Source organism: Thrips palmi, unplaced genomic scaffold, assembly GCF_012932325.1.
Source record: "Thrips palmi isolate BJ-2018 unplaced genomic scaffold, TpBJ-2018v1 HiC_scaffold_3, whole genome shotgun sequence".
NCBI lineage: Eukaryota > Metazoa > Arthropoda > Insecta > Thysanoptera > Thripidae > Thrips > Thrips palmi.
Window position 1 is genome coordinate 7,134,519 of NW_023144630.1, and position 17,055 is coordinate 7,151,573.

Sequence of the window (17,055 nt, forward strand, 5' to 3'; positions counted from 1 at the left end):
CAAAACCCTCCCCCCCTTTCTTCCGGGGGTTACTCCTTTTTTTTAACCCCCGGGGGTTTTTTTTTTTTTTAAAAAAAAGGGGGGACGGGAAATAGATCCCTGCGGGGGCGCCCCCGGGGGTCGTTCGTCGCCGCCGCACAGTGGGCCAGAAGCCCGGCACCGGCGGCCAAAACTAAAGACGCGTTTAGACCTCCAGATCTGCTAAACAGCACTTGAACAGAGCGCGTGAAGAGCAATTCGTTGGTGAGGTCACACGTCCGCTTCGAGGCACATTTAGTGACTGCAGCTGAAAACGCGTCCGAGATTTCGACCTCCTCTACCGGTCTTCTGGCCCACTGTGCACTGCAGTTGCCGCCGTCGCCACCAGATGACGTGATGCTGCTCCCTTGACTTGCGTCACTAAAAATTTAATATTTCTAAATAGTGTGCGCCGTTGGGAAGACTTCCTGGACGCAACTTGAAAGGCGGGAAAATCCTGACGGATTGGATTTGGTTTCCCGCTGCTGCTTGGAGCAACGCCACGCGAAGAACAACTTGACGGTGGCGTTTGCGAGTGTGTGCACACGGGTCACCCCGGTGGCCGCCTGGGTTATATCCAATCTCGGAAGTACAACGAGCATACTTACCTGGCATAGAAGTTAACCGTGATCATCAAGGCGGTTCTTCCAGGGCGAGGCCTTTCCATTGCACTTCGGATGGGCTGACCTCTGCGAGTATCCCAAATGTGGATACCTCGGATGTATAATTTTTGATAGTCGGGACTGCGTTCGCGCTGTCCCGGATAATCTCTCCACTGCAAACCTTATTTCAAACACGCAGGGTTGGTCTCCTTCCCTAATTTTAGGAAACGCCCAAAGTTGCCCGGTGTGGCACCGTCTTCTCTCCCAGTTTTTGTGTTCATTTTCGTCCTTCACACACTGACGTGTACGTTACTGAGTGTTTGTTCAATGACGTGTCGATTTGAGTGCAGTCAACGACAACAGTATACACTAAACTATTTTTAGCAGATGATACCTTTATTTACTTCTTAACATACTTAGGACAATCCAAGACACTTTCTTTTGCATGGACATACATAAGTACGTACGGTGTGCATAACTATTTAGCATCGCTGTACAGTTAAATGTTAGGAAATGTAAAAAGCCACCCCTGGCTGCTAGTTGGAACCCCTAACTTGAGCTTGCACAATGCGGAAGCTAAAACCGCTAGACCCTTTGGTCCAGAGTCGCGTTGGGGTTGAGTCCTTTTACGCTCCGAGCCCCTAGAGTTTTCGCCGCCGTCCACCGGTCTTCCGTCCCACAGTGTGCCGTGAGCTTCAAACAACAGGCACTGCGAGGCGCAGGTGGCGCTGCGGTCGCTTGCCGTCCAGTCCCTCGCGGTTGTGGCCAGCGGTACGATTTTGACTACTCCGGATCCGAGTCCAGTATCTGGCACTCTGGTCTCCCTTCAAAACGAAAAAATCTTTCGCCTTTTACTAAAGATTTCCGTGGAGGGGGACACATTATGAGTCTAACGACCAATTTTTTGTGTGCCCTGCGCAAGCGGGGCCGATTATCCTGATTCAATATTATATAGTTCAGCTGAGGGAATATGTAGTTGAAAATGATTGGTATTACCAGCCTCAATCCGCGTAGATTCGCTCCAACCTCCCTTGATTCGGCTCCCAATTAGTTTCCTTTCTAACTTGGTCTTCTAATACAAAATGAAAAAAAAAGTTTCAAAATAATATTGAGTTTTGGTGGAGCTGTACGCGCCTTGTGATTAGTGGAACATAATGATTTGTGCGGAACCGGACCATAAAAGAAGTTCACTAGATTTTTGTTTGTTGGAAAGAAGGGGTGTGGAAATCGAATTCGAATCTTAAATTATTTTTCGAATGCGAATCGAATCAAGAAAAAATTGCCGAATCGAATACGAATCAAGATAAACGATTCGATGCCGACTCGAACTTTCCTGTCATTTTATGACTTTTTTCTAATCTGTCTCCCTTAGGTGGAAAATGAACCATCAATGATTCGAAATTTCCAATATCCGAGATCGAACTGAGCAAATCCGACTCCGAATCGAATCTTGCCTGGTTCGATTCAATTCGGAGTATGATTTGCTCAGTTCGATCTCGGATATTGGAAATTTCGAATCATTTATGGTTCATTTTCTGCGTTTGCACAGAGGACGGCGAGGGTCTTGTGGGCGCCCGGCGGCTGGCGCAGCGTGCGTGGATCCTGGTGCACGGCGGCAACGCGACGGCGCTGCTGAGCGCGCTGCTGGGCGTGCAGTGCCTGCTCGACGCCGTGGCGCACCTGGGCACCAACCGCAGCACGCTCTCCGCCCTCAACGCCACCATCGCCCTGGCCGGCGCGTGCTACCAGCGCTTCTGGGCACGCGACCGCCGCCTGCTGCGCACCCTCATCGAGGACCTCACCGTGCTCACGGCCCGGCTGGAGCGGCTCGTCCGGAACGAGGTATACACTCTGCGCACAGTGGGCCAGAAGACCGGTGGAGGCGGCCAAAACCCCAGACGCGTTTTCAGCTCCAGAGTCGCTAAATGGGACTCGAACCGAACGTGTGACCCCACCAATGGATTCCTCGTTCGGAGAGCAATCCATTGGTGGGGTCACACGTTCGGTTCGAGTCCCATTTAGCGACTCTGGAGCTCAAAACGCGTCGCCTCAGTGTCACCAAGCTGACGTCCACGGCGTTCTTGCAGGAGGCGGAGGACGTCCGCCGCACGGCCTTCCTCATGGCGCTGTGCCGCCGCGCCCTGGCGCTCAACCTGCCCGTGACCCTCGTGTTCATGGTGTCGTGGCCCCTCGTGTCCGGCCGCCTCACCTTCGGCTGCGTGTGCCTGCCCGGCGTCGGCCTGGTCTCCGACGGTGGCGTGCCCGCGCCGCCCGGACGCACCTGGCAGCACTGGGCGCTGTTCGCGTCGCAGTACGCGCTGCAGTCCCTCGCCATCGTCTGCTGCGCCTTCTGCATCGCGGGGCTGCAGGCAAGGCTGGGAGACTGCACGCCGGGTATCTCTAGCGCAACACTTTCGTGACAAGTTCCAATCAAATTCATGCTTTTTAATGCGCATCATGCACAATACTGTGCAAAGCTTAAGCACAATAAAAAGTACAAAGCAATTGAGTATATTGAGGGTTGCCGTTGCAGGTAGTGCACGTAACGCTTGCGCTGGTGTCCGCCGCGCTGCTCCGCACCTTGGCCCTCGCAGTCAAGAACGCCAACAGCCGCGCGCAGCTCCACCTCGTGCTGGACGACCACCGCGCCCTTCTCCAGGTGCCTACCGAACGTGTGACCCCACCAATGGATTCCTCGTTCAGAGAGCAATATCCATTGGTGGGGTCACACGTTCGGTTCGAGTCCGGTTTAGCGACTCTGGAGCTCAAAACGCGTTCGGGATTTTGACCGCCTCCACCGGTCTTCTGGCCCACTACACCCAAAAAAATGACTTCTTGAATCAAGAAAAATTTACTTTTTCTTGGTTTTTGCAAAAAAAAATTTCTTGATCCAATTTTTTTTTTGAAAGAAGAAAATTTTTCTTGTGTCAAGATTATTTTTCTTACGAAAACCAAGAAAATAAAAAATCAAGAAACCATTTTTCTGGGTGTAGGTGGCCGACCGCTTCAGCCGCCTGTTCGAGGTGCCCCTGTACCACATCCACGCCGGCTCGCTGGTGTTCGCGCTGCTCGCCACTACGTCGCTGGTCAAGGGCTACCGCGACCTCTACGTCGCGGGCCTGCTGCCCATCGCCTTCGCCTACACCACGGTCCTGGGGCTGGAGGGCGACCTGGTGGCAGAGTCCGCGGAACAAATGCTGCCCATGGCCTTCCACAGCCCGTGGCAGGGCCAGCTGTTTCAGGCACGGGACCTTAAAACTTATAACGATTAAAATCCAACGAAGTATTTTGCGCTTACACTCTAAATATGGGGTGCCCAGAAACTGGGTGCCTTCGTCGCCCGCCCCACATTTTAGGGTGCCAAATATCGCCCAGTTTCTGGGCACCTTTGTCGCCTAGTCTCGGGTTGGACAAACCATTAAGGAACCTGCCTTCACCCATGGCTCAAAAGGTGCCAAAAGGTGCCCATAATCTGGGCACCTTAGTCGCCCAGGAACTAGCCACCGGAGCATGCTCTACCATGGGAGTGGGCCGCTTACTGTATTTGTCCACCCCGAGACTGGGCGACAAAGATGCCTAGAAACTGGGCGACATTTGGCACCGTAAAAAGTGGGGCGGTCGACAAAGGCGCCCAGTTTCTGGGCACTCCATATTTAGAGTGCACGTGAGGTGCAAATTGTTTAGATTGTCATTAAGTAGAAACAGTTCGTAACTACATTTCTGTTTGTTACCTTACGCATGCTCTAAATGATGAACTCGAAGTGGTGCCTTATGGTAAATTTCGGAGATTTACGCACATATGTACAGTGCGCCAGAAGACCGGTGGAGGTAAAGAAAATCCTAAACGGTTTTGGCCGCCTGCACCGACCCGTCTTCTGGCACACTGTTCAGGGTTAGTTCAAGTGCCGAGCCCTATGGTTGCAGGGTCCCGCGGGGCTGGCCTTCAACAGGGACCTGCTGGCCGTCATGCTGCGTGCCTCCAAGCCCGTCAACATCAAGGCCCGCTGGGTGGGGCCTCTGTCCCTGCCCAGGCTGCACCGAATGCTTAGCAGCTGGTACTCGTTCACGCAGCTCTTCATGCGACTCAACTGAATGAAGCACTGTGTGTCCACTGCACAGTGGGCCAGGAGGCCGGTGCGGCGGCCAAAACTCCAGACGCGTTTTGAGCTCCAGAGTCGCTAAATGGGACTCGAACCGAACGTGTGACCCCACCAATGGATTCCTCGTTCGGAGAGCAATAGCTATTCATTGGTGGGTCACTCGTTCGGTTCCAGTCCCATATAGCGGCTCTGGAGCTCAAAACGCGTCTAGAGTTTAGGCCGCCTCCACCGGTCTTCAGGCCCACTGTGCACTGCATGCTGGCTTGCATACCTGTAGACCGTGAACTCCATCGCCCCAATTTTTTTTGCGGTGGTGGACTTAAAAATAAGCAAATAGTTTGAAATATAGTGATGTGCGAGGCATCTTTCAATCTTTAGTTGAATTTCATTTAATAAAATATGTAAGTTTAGTTCTTAGAACAGAATAGAATAAAATATAAACGCCAGAAACGGGTCGAATAAAGTGAAATGTGTTGATGACGTAGCGCTCTTTGGACAGAGGGGACGACCTGCGTAACGTGTCTGAAAGTGTCCAAAATTGCGTAACCTAATCAATGCCCCCCACCCTCCACGCTGACATTCATTGCAGTTAGTGATTTCTTTGGCCGTTAAGTAATGAACGTTGTATTTGTAGTGAACGGGCATTCAGGAAAATACACGCTCTTCGGAAAATCATACATTTTTCTGGGACGTATACATCCCTTGTGCGAGGGTTGGGCAATGACACACAAAATCTCGGAATTTTAATCAGTTTGGTCTAGGGGGAAAATTCCCAACCATGTTATAGGAAATAGGCAAAGTTCCGGGCGACCCCCGATTTTTGGTTTTTCCGATTTTTGGGGTCCGTGTTGCTTAGGAAAGGGACCGAAAATGGGACGCGGACAGCTTCCCCGCATGTCGTAGCCCAAATTTTACGAAGGGTCCTTCCTGTATAGGAATTTTGCAATACGTGTATAGCAATAGGGCCAAGGGAGCTTTGTTAGAAACAGTTAAATACGATTGAAATCCTTGTGACCTGTACAAATATTGGTAATCAGTGCGAGTAATAATTCACTTGTGACAAAAGTCGCGAAGCTGCTTCTTTGCCTATAATCCGGATTATCCGCTAGATGGCGCTAGTGTCGTTTTCACGGACTTACTTCTCGGTGGGTGCTGCGGTTGGGAATTTCGTTGGGTGACGAGGCAGGCGCTCTCCCGACATAGAAGGAAGTCGGACATCGTTCCGACGTTCCGACCTTACCCACAATTTTTGACCAAGACTAGTCCTCGCTCTTTTGATGAGGATAGTTGGAGGCGACGGACTTCGCCACATTGGTGAACCGGTTCACCGGACGACAGGCATTAGGACTAACCGGCGAGAACTTTGACCTTCGCGTACAATATCTGCCACGATTCAGTTTTGCGGCCTGCATAATTTGCATTTTTTTCCCTAAATCGGAGAAATTCTATACATGCATTGCAATTTTGCTATACCGATGTATAGGAAAAATCCTTTTACAACAGATAAGACAACGCCTATACACGTATGGTCATAATGCCATACCGATGTATAGGCAGATTGCCATACAAGTGTGTGGTAATATTCCTATACATGTATATGTGAATTGTTTCATATACATGTATAGGAATTTGACTACAAAAATTTTTTACAGTGCACACACAATCCTCAGGTAATCATGTTTCTGTTCGGACTACTGCTCGGTCTGACAGTTAATATTGGCGGTGCGGTGCGATGGCGTCGGCCACGTGTTGTCGCGCGTGGTTGACCTTGCTGACGACCTTGTCCTTGACCTTTTGCGCGCCGTGCAGGACCTCGCCACCGATGACCTCGGCGGTCCCCGAGACCACACCGACCGTGGCGCCCACCGTCGCGGCGCCGAGGGCCGCGCCCTTGTACGCGGCGTGCTTTATCTTCTCGACGCCCTTGTGAAGGCGGTGCTTGAAGGAGCCCTCAGTCAGGGCGCACACCTACAATCACCAACCTTTCGTTACAGAAACCCCTCCAAAAAGAACAGAAACGAAGAAAAAACTCTTAAATTACCGGCCATAGGGTCAGTGCGGGATAAACTGGACAGGGGAAGAGAACTGAACAACACCCCATGTTTTACTTCAAATCCCGTATGCACAGGCTTAACAACCATCATGTAATGAACCGCTAGTGCCACGGCACAACCTTTGATGGTTGTTATACCTGTGCTACGGTATTTGAAGTAAACTATGGGGTTTTCAGTTCTTCCCCTGTCCAGGTTTTCCCCGCCCTGACCCTAAGTGAATTTGGACCAATCTGGTCAATGCACTTGATGGGAGAAAAGTTTTCTATTTCTAGAAGTAGATTCACTTGTTGCTAGTTAAATTTCTTTAAGTAAATTCACTTGCTGCCAGTAAATTTTCTTGACGTAAGTTCACTGTGGCAAGTAAATTTTCTATCAAATACTCACGGCCACGACAACGACCAGGAGGAGCACCGCACGAGACATGGTTGCGAATGGATGTCTCCCGCACGCGGTGCCCTGCCCTTATATACTGAGTGACGCGTTCTGTGAACGTGCACAGGAGTTGAAGATAATCATTGTTTCTGTCGAAAACTCATTAAGACGAGTAACGAAGAGCCGCACGAACTCCACGCTAGAAAAGTTTGTGAAAAGCAAATTTCTTCGTAAGGTTGCAAATGAATTATTGACTGTAATTCCAAGGAAAAGTTTCGTCTTGTGAAAATGATCTGCTAGGTTTCAATGGTGCATTTGTGTTTTCACGAACAGGGTTGGAAACTTCAAAACTATCGATTTGGGCAAAACAACACAATGTTGCCCTGTCTGAAAATTCATGATTGTCACTCCCCTTCAATTGGCACTATGGCAGAAGTTGGTGCACGTGTTGTGATACGATGAAAATCGTCCAGGGATGTCTTGTCTGGTTCTTTTTAATGTGAGTCCTACGAAGTTTGCGTGAATATGTCAGCGTGACTCGGCTAGAGGCCGGCCTCGAGTCACGTTCAAGCGAATGTGACGTCAAATACCTGGGTTCCCAGCGTAATGCCTACCAAAACAGGGTTGAGTTCCTAACACTGTGGTACCGTCTCATAGTGGGCCAGAAGACCGACGCAGGCGGCCAAAATTCTACACGCGTTTTGAGCTGCGGAGTCGATAACCAGGACCGAGCGTGTGACTCCACCATAGGATCCCTCGTTTTGGAGAGTAATTCATTGGTTGGGTCACACGTTCGGTTCGAGTCCCATTTAGCGACTCGGAAGCTCAAAACGCGTCTAGAGTTATGGCCGCCTGCGCTGGACTCCTGCTCCATTGTGGGCCGCAAACGTTTTAGTGGTCGTGTCTCTGCCAATTTGTTGCTGGGTTCTTCTTCCCGCTTACAGCGTCGTTGAAGGACATGTTTTAGAGCGCGAGGCTGAAAGTACGGATAGTAAGGAAATAGACTATTTGAAGAAAATGTGTGAGAAAATTTATTTCACTCCGATACACAGCATGAAAACTAGTCGTAAAAACTCCTCCAAATATAAAAATGAAAACAAAAACGAACTGTATGTAATAGATACATAATAAACAAAACGAACTTCATGTATTAGATACATAATAAACAAAAACTAATCCCGCTCAGCATTTTTCAGGAAGCTGCACCGGAGACTGGAAGCAGCGTGCCATGAAGAAGAGGCTGCAAACAAAGAGAATAAGAGTGAAGGCATTTCGGCTTCTTGGATTGAATTCACATGTTTTAAAAACTCGAAGTAAACAGTCAAACTTGGTTTTTCTCCGCAAAAATTTGTAGCAAAAGTATTATTTAAAATGAATGACCTACACTTGAAACTAGGTAACCGCACCTGATGGGCTGGAGTACGGCTGCTGGCCCGGGCATGGGTCTTAGCGTGCCTTTTCAGACCGTCGGCTCGATGGAAACATTGGTGGCACACTGTGCACTTGAAAGGCCTCTCTCCTGAGTGCGTACGCAGATGCTTTCTGAGTGCGTCACCGTCTCTGAACATCTTCTTGCACGCTGTGCACTTAAAATGCTTCTCGCCCGAATGGACCATTCTGTGCCTCTCAAGGTGGGCACTCTGAGCGAACTCCTTCTTGCACTCTCCACACTTGAAGGGCTTCTCTTCGGTATGGGTCCTCAAATGCCGTCGCAGGTCGCCCCCTGCAACAAACTTCTTCTCGCACTCTGTGCACTCAAAGGCCTTCTCGCCGGTATGGGTCTTGAGGTGCCTTTTGAAGTCGCTACCGTCTCTGAACTTCTTGCTGCACTCATAGCACTCGAAAGGCTTCTCTCCCGTGTGCGTTCTCAGATGCCCTCGAAGTAGGCTGCCTGTACTGAACTTTTTGCTGCAGACCGCACACTCCAACGGCTTTTCACCAGTGTGTGTGCGCATGTGAGTGTAGAGGTGTGCTCTTTGGATGAACTTCTGTTTGCAGACCGCGCACTCATAGGGCTTCTCCCCTGAGTGGATGCGGAGGTGCTTTATAAGGTCTTCCTTACGAGAAAAAGCTTTCTTGCACACTTCGCACTCAAAAGGCCTCTCTCCGGTGTGGATACGGAGATGCATCCGCAAGTTAAATTTTGTTTCGAAAGTCTTGTCACACACCGTACACTGCAAAGGCCTCTCCCCTGCGCGGGTTCCGATGTGAGCTTGAAGGTGGAGGCCTGGCTCGGACCTCTTCAGGCCAACGGGACAGTTGGCGAGCATTTTTCGTGCACGAGCGAGGACTCGGAGCGATGGAGTGCAGGTTACTGTAACGAGACACAAGGGATACACTACACACACAACCCTCGACTAATTGTCAAAGAACGGTGGAAACAAACAGAATTTATGACAACATTTATGACATTCAAACGAATGCACACAAGACGAAAAGATGGATACGATCGAGTCATTGATAAGTAAATAAAGAGTAGTACTAGGTAATAAATGTACTAAAAGTTAACCGTTCAATCAACTTTTCTGAAAGTGCTTTTGAGTAAAGGTGAAAGATGTACTTCCAATAGAAATCTTCGGCTAGTTCAAACACGGAACGACAACCCTACTCAAGGAAAATAATAAAATTCACCCTTCAACTCAAGGTACCGCTAGAGTAATTCCGAACCAGAATGCCTCTTGGAAACTTCCCTGAAGTACGGCTTTAGTGTAGTCTAGGACGCAATTTCTGTTTACGTGCTACTTCTTATTCTTCCTTAAGTCGCCAGCGACTGCAATGGGGTAGTAGTATGGAAAATGTACTGACTGAGGAGTTAATTCACCAAATTCACCATAACGTAAATGGGTGTAGCAGAAAATCGTGCGTCAAGCACAGCAATACGTACCAGGGCTGACAGGAATCCGAGTGTCCGTGTAAGCTCGCGGTGACTCCAGTCCATCAACTACAATTGAGACAGAAACGTTAATGACTATACAGTACACTTTATTTTGATGTGTTGGTCTACGGTCAGGTGTGATCACAACACGTACTCACTGAACTGAACTCAGCCTGACGGCCAGACTGACGAGGACAGTGTAGGCGTACACCTCGTCGATCCAAGTCTTGCGTAACGGTTTTTCGTTGTGATTTCACGAGCTGCTGCACTGCCTCTAGTTACGGACGACCATTTAATGTGTGGCTGACAAGACTCCGCTGGAGGGGACCGGAAGCAAATCCAAAAGAATTGCGTACAGATCAATCTTAAAGTTTTCTTTTACGAATCCCAAGTCAAAGAACAAAATTAATAACTAAGTAACATGCCTTGGCTACACACTAATTTTTTTGGGCAAATTTTGTACGAGTGCGTTGTTTATATTTGAGCACATATAATGCACATTCTATTAGTACGTCATTTTGCACCTACTTAAAGAAATTTGCAGATTCCCGTATGAAAATCATAGGAAAAGTTCGTTTGTACGAACAGCTGTAATATGTCGTATTTTACGTAAAATTTAGTAAGTAGCGATAGCTTACTGACAGGGAGAGCCACGACCGTAAACACAATATTCAACAAACGAGTCACGATTCACATTGGTTTCCACGTGACGTCAGAGTGTGTCACTATCTGCGGTGGCCATACGGTAGCAGGCACTCGGGCTCATCTCGCATGCAAGAAATCTCACTCTGAAATTTCAGACAACTCAAATTTCCATTTTCGCTGTAAATATGCAGAGAAAAAATCGCGAAAAAAATCCTTATCTGTTCGCTCAAAAGTGGTGATGTTGAAAAGAAACAGAGCCAATTTTCTTTCCAAGTCATTTTAAGTGTGCTCTGTCACAAATTTGAGCAAACTTTCACACTGTTTACGTAGCAATTCCGTACGTGCACGTTACATTTAACAAGTACGATTTTGTGCATACGTAATATTTGCAAACTATGATGCGAACAAATGCATAAATGTTTGCAAATTTGAGAGTTATTATGCGAAACCGTTTAACAGGTCTTAAATAATGCAACGCCGCGTACCAAATTGTACATAAACATATGTAAACATTCAGCGTGTGGTGCCATTGGCCATCTTGCTGTCGAGAACATGTCAAGACCCCTGAGCTAACTTACCGTAGACTGTACCATACCGCTGTCTGATTGTTTTATTTGACACGAGGCACGCAAGCGACATTCAACAGCAGCGAGGCGAGTCTTATCAGCACGCTACGAAATGCGAACGACTTTGTCCGATTTTGTGGAGTGAAGCCGTGTTCAAATGGACGCCAGGTGCTGGTTCGAGCATCTCAGCCTCCTTAGCTCAGGGGTTAGAGCACTGGTCTCGTAAACCAGGGGTCGTGAGTTCAATTCTCACAGGAGGCATCCCTTTTTTCCCCCACTTTCAGGCTCGTGGAAAACTGCAGCTCCAACCCTGAAGCAGGACGACAGTCGCGGGAGTCTGGACGTCCTCACGCACTGAAGTATTCCGGATGAACCGAGCTCAGACATTCCGAAGGATATTTCGACACTGTCTCGTCAAGATTTTGGATAGTATCATTTTCGTGGTGCCATGAAATTTTGTCACAGTAAAAGCACCAGCCTTTCGGTCGTTGTAGCGCCTGCGAACTTGAGGCTAGGTTCGCCCGTCACGCTCCAGTGTGTTGCGGGCTTGCCTATCGGCAGCTGGCAGGCGGTACAGTGGGCCAGACGACCGGAGGCGGCCAAAACTCTAGGCGCGTTTTGGGCCCCAGAGTCGCTAAACGGGACTGTAACCGAACCTGCGACCTCACTAATAGATTCCTCGTTCGAAGAGCAATCCGTTGGTGCGGTCACACGTTCGGTTAGAGCCCCATTTAACGACTCTGGAGCTCCAATCCCGTTGCGTCCACCGGTTTTCTGGCTGGCCCACTGCGCTGTGGTCCCGTCAGCCACTGTGCAAGGGAAACGCGACAGCCCTCACTTGACTCGACCCGCACTAGATGCGAAATCGGTCCAGATATGAAGGTAATGACTTCGTTAAGTTCTAAATATGTTATTGCTCGATTAGAAACACTGAAAACCTTACAAACTTTTTTAGGCTTTACAAAGAAAAATAGTTTGTATTTATATGTGTGCGTGGTTATGTAGGCACACACACACACACACTGTAAATCCAAGTGTGGGACAGGCGTGCACTAGATAACGTGGGACAAAGTGTCCCACGCTTTCAGTGCATGGTTACTGAAAAATTTTACCAGCTATTTCTTGGTATTTCAGATAAATAGGTTGCCTTACAAATGCTCCAAATTCTTTATAATGTTTTGATCGTTTGCGGTCACGCGTTCAAATGGTAGGGTCAGTTGGGGTAATTATGGGACACGGGGTAAAAATGGGACAGCTGATTCTTAGGCAAGAATCGAGATTTTAGAACTTGTGCCGTAGCAAATGTTATTTTCTCAATATAAACATCACATTTGGTATGTGATGCGTTCAAAAATGTCAAATTTTGACTAAGAACCAGCTGTCCCATTTTTACCCCGTGTCCCATAATTACCCCAACTGACCCTACGCTGTGTGAGACTTAACACCCCAATTTATGCGTTGTCATACGCCAAATTTTTATCCGTGTTAAGGCTAACAGATGTTCCGGGGCAAAACAAAAAGGGGCGATGTAAGTTTTTGAGCAGTTAGATTTGAGGGCTAAATCAGAGGAAAGTAATACATAATTTCAACACGTTTGTCTCCGATGTTGTTCCGCTTCTCATCTGGCTTTACAAACCGCTTTTGGAATCAGTTGAGCAGGGAGGGTATAAATGGCAGGATGAAATAATGAAGTGGAACATTGGAGAGACGTGGACTGCAGTTTGAAAGAAAGTTTTATTTTGATTGACAGGGATAATAATAACAGCGACTGATTCAAAGCTGAAAAAATAAAATTATACTGCAAAGAAATTTTTACAAAAGAAAAAAGACTTACAATGCAAATTAGAAGAACATACTTGATTATAGAACATGGAACTCGCACAATGATGTACAGTCTGCTATTATCTTACTTCGTACTGTATAAGGTATACATGGAGGAACTTAAATGTACCGATTAACACACTAGAAAAAGAAATAAACAATGTCAAATCCTAACTTACAAACAAATTGGAATCGCACCAAGCTAGACGCGAAAACCCTTCCAGGGCAAATTAACAATCAAAAACCTTTACAGGCAAAATGGAGTACCACCATGCTAGACTCCAACACAAATCACCGAATTAAGACTCAGCTGTGAGTAACACATCCCTATCGTGCTTGCGAACTGAAAGTATCAGGAACTGGAGGTACATTTGATTCCGACAGTCTTTAAAGCGAATGTACCAACCAGGCGCACAGGCTTCAGCACCACCGTGTCCACAGGTCACAGTCTGGTTTCCACGAGTCCCGGGCGGCTGACCGCGAGCTGGGGGCACTTCGCTCGCACTTCAAGCAGCGCCCTGGCGAGCGCGTTCTCCGAGGGGCGGCAGGCGAAGACGGCCACCGAGACCACGGCGGTGCCCATGGCAGGCAGGATGGCGGCGGTACGCCGCACGCCGTCACGGAGCTGTGCCGCGGACCGCGGGCCCACGGGTGGGATCAGAGGCATGGTCACCACGCGCTGCAGGGCTCGGTGCAAAGCTGGTCGGGTTCTCACGAACTCAAACCGAGGAAGCTTCCTCAGAACTACCTGAGGCGAATCCATGCTGCACTGAGGAAACAGCTTCCTCAAGGACAACAGCTCCTCATGGAACTTGTAGCGGCCGAAGTCGAGCACACCTCTTGACCTGTCCTCCTCAGATTCCAAGCAATTTAATAGAAGAGAACACTCCCGAAAGGCTGTCAACATTTGGCTCACGACTTTGCTGGCCACTTTCGTTACGAAGCCTATCAGGGAACGAGCCTTGCCTTCTTGTGGCAAATAGTAGTAAGGCCCAATGGCTTTGATTCTTTCTACAAGACATTCCTGGAATGCAGGGCCTGATAAAACATGTTCATGCCCTTCCAGACGACGCAAAATAGATTTCCAGCCACTGCTTGAGTCGACGTCAGGCTCTGGAGCGCCCTGAAGCTGACTGAACACCCCATCGAATGTTACTAGACAGGTTATAAACAACTGTTCATCTAATTTTTCCTGGACAGAGGCCATGATGAGCTTCTGACTTGGATCCAAACCAACAGATTGCTGTAGCAGTCTTGGGAATTTCGCTCGGTTTTCAAGGAGGAACTTGATGGATGATGTGTAAGTCAGCCACGGGTCACGTTCACCCACATAGTTGCAGACGCGCCTCAGTAACCCGAACCTCTGGCCGCTCATGGCGAAGTGTTGCCTCAACACGTCAATGGTGCTGAAAAATGTGGGCAAGTAGTCCTTCACGGGTTCTGAGACTGCAGGGGTTTCGTAGCACGCAATAGCGACCCGTCTGTCGAGGGGCACAGAGATGCTTCCCACGTTTTGAACAAGTATCGCCTCAGCTCGGACGAGCGTCACAAAGTGTGGTCCAAAGTGGCCGCAGTCAACTGCACTCAAGAATTTCAGAGGGTACTGCCAGTCCATTTTGGCTTTCCCGCACAGATTCTTGAACTGTCTGAATAAGTAAGAGGAGAATTCGGTTGGAGATCCATTGAAATCCCTAAAGAGAAACAGAAGGCAAACATATAAATGGAACAAGCCGTCACATACAAAATCCAAGGAAATATCGAGGAGAGCCGAACGTCACAACACATACTAATTATTATTTAATTGTCCCGTGCTCCTAGTTTGGTACGAAATTGAGCATACACTATGAATTTTCAAAGCAATTTTGATAACAATTTTCCGAACACGGATATGAATTTTACAAACATCGCAAATTTCGTAACGTGATGCGAAAATTCAAAACCAAGCCGTAGAATTTTGACTATTGATGATAACTTCCGAATCATGTTCTAAAAATTGTGAATCTTTAATGTTGATTTTGAGCACACAATCGTGGGACTGAAACGGGACTTTCGAAAAAAAAAAGGACAGAAACGGGAGTTATCATTTTGGTACGGATCTTGGAGATTACCTCGCATCCTGCACCAGAATCAAGCGCTCCACGGCATCCCCAGTGTCGGCCACGTAGCGCACAGACAGCGACACCCAGTCGTGGTCGGAAGTCACCTCCCTGTCCATCAAGAGCGCCATGCAGCCCGCGGCACAGGCCCCGTCCAAAGCCTCCACGGCGAGCTGCTCGGACAAGGACTCCAGCATCACCTGGTGGAAGCGCAAGAGAAAATGAAGATTTAAATGCATCGTCCAGAAGCACAAAATAAATTGTTCACTCGGACGAGATCACAAGTTAAACGGGAAACCGAGTTCTCGGAAGCGAAGGTTGATCCATGAAGCGAAAAGAGAGGGAAGGGGACGACGACTGAAATTTAATCGTTTTTCGGATGATTAGAGATACTGTCAGCAGGGAAAACTAAACAATGAATGATGCAGATGGATATTCGTAAAAATAACCTTCAGTAATAGCAGTAAGAATTTTCAGAAGTGTAAGATCCCCGATGGTTTGCATGCCCTAAATCTTTGTGCTAAAATGGACTATTTGTGCTAAAATGGACTAAAGAGTCATGTTTCACTAGTTCTCCCGAACGACTGTAGAATTTTAAGTTGAGTTAAATTCCTTTTCAAAGTGGATTTTTTATTAACCTACATGAGATGGGGTCAAATTATTTCACGGAACGACGTAAACCATTCTTGGGTACAATCATGAAATAAAAACTCATATTGGAGATAAGCTAAGAAATTCCTTCCTTTCATTTCCTGGATCAATTAGGTACTCTTCACCAATACTAGGTACGGTGAGGTTCCTTGATGGAAATTGATAAATAATCCAAAAATCAGACAAGCCTACTGGAGGGAATGTCCAGTGCTTGGACTATTCATATCGTCGTACCTTGTGCTCTTCTGAGTTGAGCATGATCGGCGACTGTTGATGGAGGTTTTCCCACAGTGTCAGAATGTCTTTGCTGTCGAGTGCAGCTCCAACCTTGGGCGAGGTAGTTCGGGGATAGCTCTGCTGCCCACTGGATCTTGTACAAAAAAAAAATTTACACAGAAAAAAAAAAATAATAAGTATTTCCGGGCCCCGTAAGTTAAAATCTTAATTCCAAATTCACCGAAAAACTGTGGCTCTAAGTAACTTAAATATACAAGAACCCAGCCCGCACTGTGAAATGTATGCCATACAGACAGAGTAAATGCTCATTTCAGCAGTAAATGCTGCCCCAACTTCTGGTGACTGAGCCCAAATTGGGGCGACAAAGGCTGTAGCTGTTGCTTAACACAACATTATCAACCAAATTTGGGTGACGAAACCTTCCCACCAAAATTTTGATGATAAAATAATCCTCGGCCAAATTTGAGTGACAAAATTGACTTAGCTCAAAATTTTAGTCCTGTACATGACTTACATTCCTTTGTGTTAGAGATATACACTGTATGTGCATTTAAGATGTAGTTCATACTGCATACAAGGGGACATAACAGCATTTGATGGAATGATCATTGTAACCGCTAATCAATAGGTTGAAGTGGAACTAACATCCAATGTTTATAAGAAAAACGGGCAAGTGCTCGTAAGGAGTACGATGAGATTAGACAAGATTTTACTATCCTTTGCACGTTACCATACTCACCATCGACATCCATGTTTTCCACTTCAGCAGCTTGGGTGTAGTCCATGTGTTCCACTTCAGCAGCTTGGGTGTAGTTCTTAGGGTCGTAGGAGTCCGGAGAGGTCGACGGCTGATCCTGAGCCACAGATGGTCCGACGAAACCAAAGACCGCCAACAGTTTTCCAATTCCTTCTAAGGCTTGCTGGGTTGCTGCCTGAGCTGCAGTGGCTTCCTTCTCCTGGTTTGCCTGGTGCTCCCGGGGAGTACGCAAAAACCCTACCACTTCTTAACCCCGACCGG

General features: G+C 47.8%; 3 protein-coding genes and 3 non-coding genes across 14 annotated transcripts in view; 3 read left to right on the plus strand and 3 right to left on the minus strand.

The window, feature by feature from the left end:
- LOC117648483 overlaps window positions 1-633 on the minus strand; it is a 3,225-nt gene extending 2,592 nt beyond the window's left edge. The window contains exon 1 of the mRNA XM_034390989.1: window positions 627-633. Coding sequence (XP_034246880.1) covers window positions 627-633 — 7 coding nt within the window. The remainder of the gene's footprint in view (window positions 1-626) is intronic.
- Window positions 619-781, plus strand: LOC117648685. The gene has a single exon (XR_004587921.1). It is a non-coding gene; the product is annotated as a U1 spliceosomal RNA (small nuclear RNA).
- Window positions 782-1,430: 649 nt separating this feature from the next.
- Window positions 1,431-1,549, plus strand: LOC117648699. Its single transcript, XR_004587934.1, has one exon. It is a non-coding gene; the product is annotated as a U5 spliceosomal RNA (small nuclear RNA).
- A 6,610-nt stretch (window positions 1,550-8,159) lies between these two features.
- LOC117648632 (zinc finger protein 239-like) lies at window positions 8,160-11,460 on the minus strand. Of its 7 annotated transcripts, none has more exons than XM_034391256.1 (5): window positions 10,664-11,460; window positions 10,176-10,338; window positions 10,031-10,087; window positions 8,531-9,460; window positions 8,160-8,386 (listed from the first exon to the last, which is right to left on the minus strand). In XM_034391256.1, the coding sequence occupies exons 4-5, from the start codon at window positions 9,414-9,416 to the stop codon at window positions 8,319-8,321; spliced, it is 954 nt and encodes a 317-aa protein (XP_034247147.1). In that variant the 5' UTR covers window positions 9,417-9,460; window positions 10,031-10,087; window positions 10,176-10,338; window positions 10,664-11,460; the 3' UTR covers window positions 8,160-8,318. The 7 variants fall into 7 exon arrangements, with proteins under 7 accessions (XP_034247147.1, XP_034247149.1, XP_034247146.1 ...); XM_034391258.1 differs by having other exon boundaries at window positions 10,180-10,338; window positions 10,660-11,460; XM_034391255.1 differs by having other exon boundaries at window positions 10,660-11,460.
- Window positions 11,421-11,493, plus strand: Trnat-cgu. Its single transcript has one exon. It is a non-coding gene; the product is annotated as a tRNA-Thr (tRNA).
- A 1,454-nt stretch (window positions 11,494-12,947) lies between these two features.
- On the minus strand, window positions 12,948-17,049 carry LOC117648630. Of its 3 annotated transcripts, none has more exons than XM_034391253.1 (4): window positions 16,777-17,049; window positions 16,035-16,164; window positions 15,162-15,349; window positions 12,948-14,744 (listed from the first exon to the last, which is right to left on the minus strand). In XM_034391253.1, the coding sequence occupies exons 2-4, from the start codon at window positions 16,056-16,058 to the stop codon at window positions 13,496-13,498; spliced, it is 1,461 nt and encodes a 486-aa protein (XP_034247144.1). In that variant the 5' UTR covers window positions 16,059-16,164; window positions 16,777-17,049; the 3' UTR covers window positions 12,948-13,495. The 3 variants fall into 3 exon arrangements, with proteins under 3 accessions (XP_034247144.1, XP_034247142.1, XP_034247143.1); XM_034391251.1 differs by having other exon boundaries at window positions 16,035-16,170; XM_034391252.1 differs by having other exon boundaries at window positions 16,035-16,173.
- Between the last annotated feature and the right edge of the window lie 6 nt (window positions 17,050-17,055).

Excerpts from the sequence above, each read along its gene's own strand:
- LOC117648632 (XM_034391256.1), bottom strand. The coding sequence starts at position 9,416 with ATGCTCGCCAACTGTCCCGTTGGCCTGAAGAGGTCCGAGCCAGGCCTC. Across the intron at positions 8,387-8,530 it reads GCGGTTACCTAGTTTCAAGT|CCTCTTCTTCATGGCACGCT; the intron begins GTAGGTCATTCA and ends CTTTGTTTGCAG.
- LOC117648630 (XM_034391253.1), bottom strand. The coding sequence starts at position 16,058 with ATGCTCAACTCAGAAGAGCACAAG. Across the intron at positions 15,350-16,034 it reads TCAACTCAGAAGAGCACAAG|GTGATGCTGGAGTCCTTGTC; the intron begins GTACGACGATAT and ends CGCTTCCACCAG. Across the intron at positions 14,745-15,161 it reads ATTCTGGTGCAGGATGCGAG|GGATTTCAATGGATCTCCAA; the intron begins GTAATCTCCAAG and ends GTTTCTCTTTAG.